General features: G+C 47.3%; 1 protein-coding gene across 1 annotated transcript in view; it reads left to right on the top strand.

The window, feature by feature from the left end:
- The window catches only part of SLC35F2 (solute carrier family 35 member F2), a 54,261-nt gene extending 51,866 nt beyond the window's left edge, over positions 1-2,395 (top strand). The window contains exon 8 of the mRNA XM_029915682.1: positions 1,424-2,395. Within this exon, the coding sequence (XP_029771542.1) occupies positions 1,424-1,609 (186 nt within the window). The 3' untranslated portion in view covers positions 1,610-2,395. The remainder of the gene's footprint in view (positions 1-1,423) is intronic.
- Positions 2,396-13,607: the final 11,212 nt, after the last annotated feature.

Raw genomic sequence — 13,607 nt, 5'->3', positions numbered from 1 at the left:
TGAAATCTAAGATAGTTTAAAAATACATATTGGCTTGATCAAATAGCATGCCCGGCTCTGAACTTCAACATCAGGTTAGCAGGACTATTCATAAGCTGAGTTTGCTTGTTGCAAGGAAAAAGAAAATGGTCCTAGGCATTTAATTACACATTAATTGTGCTACACACTTTCCTTAATTTTTACTGCACCTCCTTGGTCAGTCTTTAGCTTTTCTCTTTTTGTGTTTTATCTTTGATGCTGTTAAAAACAAGTATTAATTTTCTTAATATTTGAACTTTTATATGGATCCTCAATTCTAATAAGAGCAAATATACAGAGTGCATAATATTACTTATTTTAACTTTAGGGGTAGATCAGAATGTCGTTTCCAGTAAGAATATGCAGTGAATCAGTGCTGTGTCCTCGCTGCATTTTGCTCCGGGTCGTTGTTTTCCTAGGAAAAGGGGCAGGTTGGAGAACAGGACTCCATCTCTCCGTGGTGTGTCTGTGAGAATGGGCTCTTGCTGTAATCAGTCCTTGTGGGAGCAGAGAGGGGAGGAGAATCCTCCTGAGGGGCTCTGTTCCCTGCTCTTTACACCAGCAACTTCTTTGGATTCGAGACGTTTCTGAGAAATGATGTCTTTCGAGCTCTAAAAACCTGAATCAGCTCAGTCCACCATGAACTTGAGTATGTAACTCTTAACTACAGAGACCAGATAATTTATTAAATTTTAACAAAATGGATGTTATTTTATTTTTAAAGTTTATTGTTATTTATTTTTGAGAGAGAGAGAGAGAGAAAGAGAGAGAGGAGAGCAGGGGAGGGGCCGAGAGAGGGAGACACAGAATCCGAAGCAGGTTCCATGCTCTGAGCTTTCAGCACAGAGCCCAATGCGGGGCTCGAACCCACAAACCATGAGATCATGACCTGAGCTGAAATCAAGAGTCAGATGCTTAACTGAGCCACCCGGCCACCCACAAAATGGATCTCACTGCATTTGCGTATAGGAAGACTTGTTGAGAACTTCTCACATCTCTACATCCACATTGTATCTTAGGACCTCTGTTCCTCTGCTTCACATCAGTGTTATGAACTGTGCTTACGGTCTGGAGCTGGCTCTCTGCTGCAGTCCAGGCTGACTTTGGATTCTCCCCCCTGAGTGGGGCTGGTTGCAAGGTGGGAGTACAGCCGGGTCACCACAGAGCGAGACAACCTTTCCATCCCCTAGAGATCCAAGGGTCCGCTTGGCTGACGCGCCAGCTGCTGTGGCCAGAGCGCGTGCGGTCACCGGCGCCCACGCGGGAGGGTTGGGGCACAGCATCTCCTTAGGCAACTTGCAGGAAAAAAGGGTCGTGAGAGGGTCACCCTGCAGCACAGCTGGCGGAGGGCAGCAGCCAGCGTGTGTTTGCCGGAGCCACGACCCACGGCCTGTTCTCCTCCTAGTTTTCGGGGCTCTACCTCCTGTCCTTCACCGTCATCATGGTGGGGTTCGTCCTCTACTGCTCCACCCCCACGCGCACGGCCGAGCCGGCGGAGAGCAGCGTGCCCCCCGCCACCAGCATCGGGATCGACAACCTCGGGCTGAAGCTGGAGGAGAACCTGCCGGAGACCCCCTCCGTGGCCCTGTAGCTGGACAAGAAGGGGCGCGCTCGCCTGAGGCTTCCAGGGACCCGGACCTGTCACCGGGAGGAAGCAGAGCCCTTTGGGCACGGAGGGGACACTTGGGAAATTGGTAGGTGGGGAGCGAGCACTGTAGCATTGAATCGGATCCAGTGCTTAGATTTTTATAAAGGAATACAAAATGATTGTATCAAAAGTAGAAATACGAAAATAGAGAAGACCAGGTGGCCGGGATCGTGCATCTGTCTGAGGGCTAATGCCTGTTAGTGCCAGGGAGACAGGTGTGCCCTGCACTGGAGTCTCGGAGACACAGGTGGGAGAGCCATCGGGGGTGACAACCAGGCACGACCCCGCCTCAGGGCAGGGCCTGAACGTGGGCCGTCCAGCTGGGCTGGGCGCTCAGGACTTGGAGGAGTCGGGTGGTTTGGGAAGTTTCCACATTTAGAGGCCTCTGGGGTTGGTCTCACCGAGTCGTTGTCCACAAGCCTTGTGGCCTGTGTCCCATAGTGCAGCCTGGTGATTGCATGTGGTGGCAGGGTGGGGTAGCCCTTGAGAAATCCTGAGACACAAGTGTGAGTATCATAGATGCAGGAAAGGGGGGGTCCTCACAGTAGACGGAGGAACACCCGCTCCACCGTTCAAAGACGATTCCACACTACTTCTCACCAAGTAACGCATCAGCCACCACTGTGTCACTTTACAAACACTCTGTATGTCAACTTTTTTGGTAATGTACTAAAGAAATTGAGGGTAAGTGTTCATGCTATTAAAAGATCTTGATTTCATGGAAATGTATTCACTGTGTGGTTTCTTTGATTAGCCAGTTCCCCTTCTGGATTTCAAATGACTTCATATATTTCAGATTTCTTCATATCCAACATGTTAGGATCATGGCTTCCATAAGGTGGCAGACCTACCTGGGGCTGTGTTGGGATGGAGGGCAGCTAAGAGTGAACCCACAGATCATTTGCTGGAATAATCTTCTTAAAATTCTGAAATATCTTAATTAAATTTTTTAAAATATATGTTTTTTATAAGAACAGTCATGAATCTGTTCTAATTTTTTAAAATTGTTTTAATGTTTTATTTATTTTTGATACAGACAGAGACAGAGCATGAGAGGGGGAGGGGCAGCAGAGAAGGAGACACAGAACCGGAAGCAGGCTCCAGGCTCTGAGCTGGCTGTCAGCACAGAGCCCAATGGGGGGCTCGAACCCACAAACGTGAGATCTGACCTGAGCTGAAGTTGGAGGCTTAACCGACCGACTGAGCCACCCAGGCGCCCCTAAATATATGTTTTTTAAGTTTATTTATTTATTTTGAGAGAGAGTAAGTGCAAGTGGGGAAGGGGTAGAGAAAGAGAGAGGGAGAATCCCAAGCAGGCTCTGTACCACTAGTGTAGAGCCAACGCAGGGCTCAAACCCATGAACCTCAAGATCATGACCTGAGCCAAAGTGAGACCCTTAACCGATGGAGCCACCCAGGCACCCCTAATTTTTTTTTTTTTTTTTTTACTTTTTTGAGTGAAATAAACTTTTATTCTCTGTAGCCAATTAAAAAGTGATGTTTGGTTTTTGCTCTGTACTATTCACAGCTGTCAATGAGTGGACAAGGTTAGGTAACAGTGTTTGGTCCTTTGGGGATGACTTTCAGTTTGATTAATACATTATTTCTTAAAATATCCGGCTTTGAGGGGCACCTGGGTAGCACTCGGTTAAGCATCTCACTCTTGATTTTGGCTCAGGGTATGATCTCGAGGGTTGTAGGTTTGAGCCCTGCATCAGGCTCAGTGCTGACAGCACAGAGCCTTCTTGGATTCTCTCTCTCTCTCTGTCCCTCCTTGCCTGCCTCTCTCTCTTTCTCTCTCAAAGAAACATTAAAAAAAAAAAAAAACCTGAAATGTCCTGCTTCGGTGTAAACCTGTATGTAGGGACAGCGAAGTGGAGAGCCTCAGGGGACAACATACCACGTGTCCCTCGAGGCTCAAATGTCATCTCTTTCTGCGAAGCCTTTCTTAGGCCATCCAGGCCCGGCCTCTGCTCCTCTAGGCTACCGGGCTTTTGCTCAGATCTTCCTTGTGGCACTTACTGAGTGCCTGCTGTTTACCTGCCCTTCCTCTCCACGGGCTGAGCTCTTCCAGGTCCCGCATGGCTTTATTCATCTTTCTAGACCTTTGGTCAACTCACCTCTCAGGCATTTATTAAGCGAACGTTGTCTTCAGAACATTTAAGGGGAGATGGGCCCAAAGTAAGGGCTGTTATGCGGCTACATTTCAGCAGTATTTATCATGTGGTGCTCTGCCCTTTCCGCCCACCCCCTAACCCTGGGGTTTTTTCTCTGGCTCTCTCTCGAGAGGCAGGGGCTAAGGGAGTTCGAGCATTAGCATCCTGAGTTAGAACTTAGAATTCAGTCTTCCAGAGGAGCAATGCTGTGAATGACCTTCAGCAATGAAATAATGGTCCCGCAAAGCTGTGTGCCCTGACTTTCCTAAGCTTGTGAAGACCGGGAGTTCACCGGAACTCCATGGAAACTGTGTTTTCAAACATCTGGCTCACACGCAAGCTTTTGAAACAGAACACGTTCTTACATTGAGAGTCTCCTATAAATTCTTTTCCAGCCCGTTAGAACAATATTGATGTTTCAATATTTTTTTGTAGATACTCATACCATTAAAAAAGACAACCGTGCTGAACGTGATAATAGAGCTCTAGGTTGTTCTCTAGTCTGGTGCCGAGGAAGTAAATGGTGCAGTTGGTCTGTGGTAACGCTGGGAGGAGAGCGGGCTTTGCTGGGGCCATTTTCACTGTTTGCGCTTTGAAAGTAGGCTCTCCTGTGCACGGGCAGTTAACGTTTGTCACCCTTCTGGGAGCAGCGGCTCCCGGAGAATTTCTGTTGTTTGTATTGTCCCCAGCAGGTGGCGCTTTAATAGGTATTCGTTACAAAGACCTGTGACATAAGCCATAGTTTTATAGCGCCTCCATAAGTGTCCTGTTAAATCGAAGTGTTTTGTTTTATTCATTTTTATGTTTTTTAAAGTTTTTTTTTTATTTTTGAGAGACAGAGAGAGACCGCGCGAGCAGGGGAGGGTCACAGAGAGAGGGAGGTACAGAATCTGAAGCAGGCTCCAGGCTCTGAGCTGTCAGCACACAGCCCGACATGGGCCTAAACCCATGAACCATGAGATCATGACCTGAGCCGAAGCCAGACGCTTACCTGACTGAGCCACCCAGGCACCCCCAAAGTGTTTTGTTTTAAAGAGGGAATTCCGATGACTGCCCTCAGCAGGGACTGACTTTGATGAACAGGTGACGGATAGAGTTCTCAGAGAAGTGAAACCTCAGAGTTCGGTGGCTTGGGTGAAGCCAGATTCCTTTCACCTTAGCAGCCTGCAGCCCCCACGGCTCTTCACACACGGAATTCTGAGGGGGCCTCGTTTCCCCCAGAGCTGCTGAGCCGGCAGGTGCGTATCCAGTGAGAGGAGCTGGGAAGATTTTTGTGCAAAAACCAGCCTGCTAGTGCTGTTTCCCTAGAGCCCTGGAGCCTGGCCTCTTAAGACGCTGTCTGCATTGGCTCTGAGGTCTCCTGTCTGCCTAGTCAGGACGCTCTCTTCCGTCATTATTATGGTGATGTGCCATTTTCATCCGCATTTAATCACTTAGTATCTGGACACATCCTCAGCCCTCAAAAGATACCCATAAATCAGGGAAATTCAGCAGATAGCCACTTAGCTGATTAAAAGGCCAGAGATTTATGAGGAAATTAGGTAATGCTGAGCGTGCAGTTTCCCATAGTGTTAGGGCATTTGGAGACGTCTGGCAATCTAGAAATGGTATCTCAAGGAGAGGAAAGGCTCTTCAGAAGAGCAAAATTTTCCTTGTAGGATTTGATGTCCCGAGCATTCTTCTACGGCTGCTTTGTCATGTCATGCACCTTTTTCCTTGGTTGAAATACTGTCCTCTTAAGCACTCTTAAAGTGCAGATACTTTTGGAGAAGGAAATTAAGGTTGAAAGGGAAGTCATTTGAACAATTATTGGCTCCAACTGATCAGAACAAGCATTCGGATGGTGCCGGGTCATCATCCCGGGGCGAAGACTGCTTAGGGCCTGCCCAGTGGGGGGCCAGATTCTAGACCCCAGGTGTTTTGGAGGGACGAGCAGTGCTGGTGGCTGGCGTTCCCCCGCGGAGCCCACCTTCCCTGACCCCAGACGTTACTTTCTGCCAAGTGACCGCGCTTTCCCACTCCAGCTTGAGTATCCCGCATCTTCCCATTCTTTGTGATGTCTGTTCTCACTTGGCCCTGTGAGAGCTCATCCGGTTTGGTCTTTGTGAAAAGGCGGCTAGGTCCGTGCACGCACCTGAAATGGGGGCGCGGGGGACACTCCGTTGTCACCTCTGTCACAAACTCCTCCCCAGCCCTACCTACCCGCCAACATCTTATTTCTCCAGAAACTGCTTTGTTGGTGGGACTGATAGCAGCTGCCCCAGGGAATCTGCCCCCACCCTTGACATGCACCTAGAGGTATTTCTGTAGAACTTCAACTTCCAGTCCACCTGTTGGGTTGAGTGTAAATGGTACCTTTGCTTGGGCACAACTGGCGTATAACAATTTGCAGGATTTGACAGGAGGGGGAGGGCCAAGGCCTGATTCCTGATTTGCTCACTGTAGGGTGAACCATTCCAGAACAGGGGTGTGTGGCCCGGTTGAGAGCCACATCTGGCTGGGGAGCATAGTGTATTTCCCAAGAACTCTTGGATCATGATACCTGAACATGGGTCATGTCCCCATCTCTTTGTGGGGAGCAAAGCAGGAAGACTCTAGATCAGGCAGAGCCCCGGTCTGGGAGACTTACTTGTAGAGAGAAGGGTACTTTCTAATTGCCTGGAGTTAGTGACCGCATGCTGATCTAGGAGGAAGGTTGGCTGGGTGATAGGACAGCCACAGAGATCCCGAGACAGGGGTGCACGGGACGAGAAGGGACGAGGGAAGGTGAGAGTCGCAGGCCCTTGGGACTATGGGTGGCACCACATTCATGGCGGTCTAGCAGTGCTTTCGTCCAGCTTGCACGGCAGGAGGACTGGTTTCTGCTCTGGCAGCCGCTGTCGCTGCTTCTCCCCGGTGTACGGTATTACGGTGGAGAAGATGGCCGTCTGGAGTCTGACAGAGGAGGCCGTTCCTGTCCTGGCGAGGCCGGTGCTGATCCAGGTGGGCACAGACTTGAGAGGGCGCATTGCGGTTCTCTAGGGAACGACCCGGACTTGCTGAAGCCTGGCCAGCTGGGTGGCAGTGCTGGGCGTCAGGTGTCAGCTGAGCTCATGCATCTAATATATGTCCCTTGCCCAGAGCTACTGACTTGACTTCCTGCCTAGGGGTCTACAGTTTGAGGGGTCAAGCAGCTTGAAATTTTTTAATCCTCAAAACACAGAATATTTCCCTCACTAGACCATCAGGTCCTCCTACGGGATGTGTCCCTTACTACTTCGAAAGCCATGGAGGTAACTCACCTTTTTAGAGGAGATTCTCCAAGGGGTTCCAATGTGTCCACACCAAATTTGGGGACAGTAACGATTTTCAGTGAATCTATGCTCTCCCATCCCTTTTGAAGAGAAGCTGCAGTCATTAAAGGTAGAACAGTTTTCTGGTGCATTCCTGGCGCATTCCTGGCTGAAAAAGAGGGGGAAAAAAACCCCTCAGATTTGTTATCGCACAAAGTCGTTCCACTATATTAGATTTAGGATGACTTACATTTAAGAATAAATTATCAAGTTTGAAAAATCTGGTGATTTTTCTTTAGAAGTATAACATTTACTCATTATCATTTTTCTGATGGGGATTAATAACTACTTGTGCCTTATTGACATAGCAGTAAAATTTGTTGCCAACAGTAGTACTTCAAGTTTTGGCCCACTGGCATGATTAGTTTGATTTTCTCAGAGCAATAAAATGTATTTCCAACAAAGCAACTGTACATTTTAGTATCTTCCCATCTCATGTTCAGCATTTTTCTCCCAAAGTCTTTATATTTATTTATTTTGAGAGAGACAGAGACTGTGGAGGTGAGGGAGAGACAGAGAGACAGAGAGAGAATTCCAAGCAGGCTCTGTGCTGCCAGCACAGCACCCAACGTGGGGCTCAAACTCACAAAACCATGAGATTGTGACCTGAGCCACTGAGGTGCCCCCATATTTAGTTTTATTCTCTCTCTCTCTCTCTCTCTCTCTCTCTCTCTCTCTCTCTCTCACTGTGATCAGCCAACTCTTGCCTCCCAGTCACTCACCAGCCCTCACTAAGGATTTGGACACTGGCTGCCATCTTGCCACCCAGCCACCTCTGTGACTTGGATGGTGTGTGCCCACGTGGATGAGTTGCCCACACTTGAATCTCACAGTTTCTTCATGTCCTGCATGCCAATGACTGTTACCTTACTTTCTCTCTTGCTCTCATGATACATCTATGTTTTCTTGTCACTTAGAAGAGCTTTGCGTATTCCTGTAGTCTATATTCTGAGCACAATTTACATCCCTAAACCCAGCATACCTGCTTTTCCCAGCCCTTCTTAACTCTCGTTCTTTGGTTATTTTCATTTCCCCCCTTTTAGAATATTCTTTTCCTTATTCTGCCTAGTCTGTGATTGATTGCTTGGATTTCTTCCCTTTACCACCCCCCCAAATTCTTCATTTCCTTGCACCCACATCCTGCCCAGCAAAATCCCAGTGCTGGAACAGTGGTGTAATACAGTATCTTTCATGACTTCCTAGACTGAGAGATACAGATTTGTCCCAACCTGGCATTCCTAGCCCACAATCTGGGCATCACTCAACTACCTGCTTAACATCACCTCAGGTCTAACTTAGGAAATGTGTGTTGGAGGCTCCTCGGGGCTGAGAGTCCGGGTTATTCTTCCATCCAGTCCAGGGAGTTACATGATACTGGATAAGGTATCGGCAGTTTTGTAGCGGAAGCCTCCCTATCAGCTTCCTCCTCTGTTCTTTGGTTTCTCTTGGTATTTCTGAGGTTCATTCCTCATTTTTTTAAGTAGGAAATTTATTTATTTATTGATTCATTCATTCTTTCATTCAAGAGAGAGGGCTCTTGCACCTGTGAAAGGGATAGAGGGAGAGGGGGAAAGAATCTACAGGAGGCTTCATGCTCAGCATGGAGCTCGACGCGGTGCTCGATCCCGCATACCATGAGATCAGGACCTGAGCGGAAGTCAAGAGTTGGATGCTCAACCAACTGAGCTGCCCAGGTACCCTGCAACGACATACTTCCATCCAGAATGTCCTATTGTTCGGCTGTTATTTCCCTGCCTTCTGACAAGACAAACACTGGTTGAAGAAGTCTGTATAAGTACCAGACCTCAGGTTCAAGTGACACATGTACCAGGTTCCCCTGCATTACTTGTAGACTGCCCTGCTGTGCTAACGTGGCACCACCACCTAGGGCCCTTGGAGACAACAGAAGTTGTCAGTCCAATGGCCTTCCACAGCAAGATTGGTTATTGCAACTTCTATTATAATAGCAAAATTTGAAATACCGGTTCATCAGCAGACAGGATTAGTAACTTTTGGTGTATTTGCAAATGAAATACTACTCAGCGATAAAAAGGAATGTGCTTATGATACATGTGATGACGTCAATAAATCTCAAAAACATCATACTGAGGGAAAGAAATCAGGAAGAAGAATACATATTGTATGATTCCATGTATATAAAGCTCAAAGACAACAAAACTAATTTATAGAGAATAGGGAAGAAATTGACAGGGAATAGAAATCAGAATAGTAATTGCTTCTGAGCATCACAAGGGTCCTTGGAAAAGTGCATGAAGGGACTTTTCTTTCTAGGATGGTGGACACATTCTGTGCCATGCCTGGCAGTATTGGTTAATGGGAATCCAACAGCCATTATGCCCATCAACTCCTTTCAGTCAGACCTACCTCACCTTGCACTGTTCCTTGTTCTGTTTGACCCACCTGATTCTCCCTTCCACCCTCCAGCCATTACCTGTCCCGCTGCCTCTTGGGATGGGACACCACAGGGGTGGTGGAGGAGGTCCTGTGCAAAAGGGATGGCATGCAAGCTCCATGTGGACCCTGTCACGGAGGTCAACAGCATACGGTCCAGAAGTGTGGCTGTGGGATATGACCTTCAACTCTTAGAATTCATTCTCTCAGGGGATTAAGGCCCTCTGCCAAACACACAAGGAAATTTGGGTCTGCTCTCTGTAAGAAGAGACCTTGGCACTCCAAACAGCAACTTCCTCAAGGACTTATTGCCACTGTGATAGAAACAACTAGTATAGGTACGAATTTTTTAAATCATAATTTCAAATACATAAAAGCTCTAAAGATCAATATGCTATCGTAGGCAGAATGACGTCCCCCCAAAGAAGTTCAAGTCCTAATCTTTGGAGCCTGCGAATACGTTACCCTACGTATTAAAGATGTGATCAAGTTAACGATCTTGAGATGGGGGAGAATGTCCTGGATGACTGGGTAGGTCCAGTGTAATCGCAAGGGCCCTTATAAGTGACAGTGGAAAGTGGGAGGTCGGGGAAGATGCGGAAGCAGAGTCCGAGTGATGGGACAAGACGGAGGCAGGACCGGGAAACATGGGAGGTGGACAGCCTCTAGAGATTGGAGAAAACAAGAAAACAGATTCTCCCCTGGAGCCTCCATAAAGTAACGTAGCCTTGCCCACACCTGCCCAGTAAGAACCATTTCAGATTTATGATCTCTAGAATTGGAAGATAATGAATTCATGTTGTGTCAAGTCACTAAGTTTCTGGCAGTTTGTTACACAGCGCATGGAACACTAATACACCAACCGTCCATGGTTAACAAACATCCGGGTGTCAGGGGAAGGTGGAGTCCCAGAGGCATCCTGGACTGCAATCTTTTCAACTAGCTGAGGGACTGTGGACACTAATAGTGTTCAAGTCATTGGGTCCTGGACCCTTTTCTGTTAAATGGGGATGATGGCAGGCTCACAAATTTGTTGGTCACACCCTGAGCCTAGGGAAGCCTCCGGCAGAGGGCAGGATCTGGGCCATGGGGTCAGCCAAAGCTGTGTTCAAATTCCAACTCTTTTATTTACCAGCTGCAGCCTTGGGCGAGGCATATAACCTCTCTGAGCCTTTTCTTCATCTGCAAAATGAGAAGGGTAACCATGCCTCCTGCCCCCTGGAGGGTTTAACCACTCAGTACATGTTGCAGACTCCGGGCACGGCCTGGCATTTAACAAGTGCTCCACACACTTGTGGATGGGGCCACCATCTCTGGCCTCAGGTAAAGTTATCCTACAAAGATGAACTCTTGCTTATTTGTAATGTGGCTGTACTCTAAGAAATATCTGCTTTGTAGATTCCTATGATGATTAAGAAATGGTGCCTGGTACTTAGTAAGTGTTCAAAACTACGAATTCCCTTTTGTACCCATGCTTGTGGGTAGCATGGGGGGATTTCTTAGAAGCTTGGAGGGGAGTTGTGTAGCAGTTGAGTGTTTGGGCTTTGGAGAGACACCTAAAGATTTGAATCTCCTGTAGCTTGGTGACTTGGGGTAAGTTACTTAAGCTCTCTGAGCCTCAGTGTTCTTAACCTCAGTAGTTGCACCTCCAGGATTGTTTAACAGCGCAGTGCCGCACAGGGAGTAAATGCTCGTTAAAATGTGGCTAGTGTTTTGGTAGAAGGATGTCACCCGACTTTCCTGGTGTTCCTTACAATCAGAAGGACTCACTGTACATAGTATATGTCAGTAAATTTCTCCTGAATATGTCTAATTTCAGAAAATAATATTTTTGGATGGATTCTCATCTTGGGAGCTTATTTGGTCTTTTCAAAAATTGTTTACTCCCTGTTTACATAAATGGTTGATTATTGTTTGAAAAACTGAAGAAATGCAGGTAAGAATAAGAAGGTAACAGAAATTCCTCCAGATCCTACCAACAAGAGATAATCAATGTCACTAACTTGGAGAATGCCTTTCTAGATTTGTCATGTACTCACATGAGTGAAGTTTGCACACATGCACACACATAAAAGGCTACATATATGGAGTTATATAGTACATACCACTTTGTGATTTTCTTTCTTTTTTTTTCCTTCAACAAGATGTCATAGATACCTTCCCAAGCAGAGAATATTGCTCTTCTTGTATTAAGAGTTGAATGCTTGAGAGACGCCTGGGTGTCTGTTGAGTATCTGACTTTGGCTTAGGTTATGATCTCACAGCTTGTGGGTTCGAGCCTCACATCGAGTTCATTGCCTTCTTCGGATCTCTGTCCCCCCCCCCCGTCTCTTTCCTGCTTGAGCTCTCTCTCTGTCTCTCAAAAATAAATCTTAAAACAAAAACAGAGCTAGTTGGATGCTTGAACTGTTAACAAGACACCTAGTAAATTAGAGAAGTGGACACTAGGTGGCGGTGTTGAGATAATGAAAAATTGGGAAAAATAAATCCCTGCACACAGGAAGGGGAGGCTCCTGGGGCTTTGTTCAGCTGAATCTTGTCATTGGCATTCTGATAATTAATAACTGGTAAAAGGATATTTATCTGACTAAGACTGTATTACTTTGGAGGCTTCTTATTCCCCCAGCAAATATCAGCTCCTAAGACTCTTAAAAGATTGCTAAGGCTGCCTTCAGATCTGTTCTGTTGTCCATCTGTGGGAGTGAAAATCTGTCCTCTGCGGGAGGAGCGAACCACCGGCCGGCTCCTCACACTCTCTCCCCAGCCCCCTCTCCTGACAGCAGAGGGACCGGCGCTCTTGTCGCCTGTCCGCCCTGAAAAGCAAGCCTGATTCTCGATTTCTGCTCATGGCAGCAGAAGTCCGGCTCCATGGAAGTGAGGCCAGAACCAGCTTGCTGACTGGCCCGGGGTACTGTGAGTGGTGCTTGGTTCCAAGAGCCCGCGTCCCAGAGACCTAGATCCCCACGCTCCCGGCCAACTGCGTCCCCAGAGATAGCAGGTCAGCCTAGACTACTTCCGAAGCCTAGCCTGCTTTGAGTCACCTGGTTTTCTGTGGAGACTTTCCTGTTCAGATACCAACACACACACACACACACACACACACACACACACACACACGTACACACTCGCTTTGATATGAGTGCAGTATGCTCTATTGGGAAGAGTGCAAGTTGCAAATCAGGAGTTTCAAGTCCAATTTTATGATTTTGGTTCAATCCCTTAGCCTACTTCTCCATTTTGGTTTTGTGAAGTAGGAGTATAAAAAAAAACCACAGGTCCAAGATGGAGTCACTTATGCCAGGCCACGTCACCAAGATAGGGCCTAAGGCCTAAACTAATTGCAGTTCCAAACTCCCCCAGAAGTGTAGTAGTGTTGTTGTTTTTAAGAATTTACTTTTAAGTAATCGCTATGCCCAACATAGGGCTCGAACCCACAACCCTGAGATCAAGAGTTGCCTGCTCCACCCGCTGAGCCAGCCAGGCTCCCCAGAAATGTAGTCTTAACTGGTTTGTCAGGAATTTTCTGGCCAACGCCTATAATGTAATGCCTCACATGGACCCTCTCCACCCCCCCCCTTCAAAGGAAAATGAGCTAATCTGCCTAATGAGACCCAATGCCGTCCCCCTAAGGGAAGGTGACCTCGCCTGGACAATCTTTTCTTTTGCTAATAACTTTCTTGCCCCACCCTCCTCCCTTTGAAAATCTTAACTTTTGTATACCTGGGAGTTCCCCACTTCTTGCTAGATGAAGGGAGGCATAATCTAGAAGAGACAGACGTGCACCTCTGTTTTCCACTGCAGTCCAGCTTAGTAATGCCAATTAGATCTTCACATTTGCTCACTTGAATTTTTGTGTATTACACGAGTCAGAGCGAGTCACAGCAGCTGGCCCCGGTCTGGGATATTAAATATGTAGAGGATCACATGCTTAGGACCCTGCCGGCCACACCCCGAAATTAGAAAAAAAATTCCGAATTTGATAATTCCTATTTTTAAGAATAGCTGCCATGGGGAAAATCAGTCCTTGGCGAGGTCCTTGGC

This window comes from Suricata suricatta, chromosome 11 (genome assembly GCF_006229205.1).
Source record: "Suricata suricatta isolate VVHF042 chromosome 11, meerkat_22Aug2017_6uvM2_HiC, whole genome shotgun sequence".
NCBI lineage: Eukaryota > Metazoa > Chordata > Mammalia > Carnivora > Herpestidae > Suricata > Suricata suricatta.
This window is presented reverse-complemented; position numbering and strand designations above follow the sequence as displayed.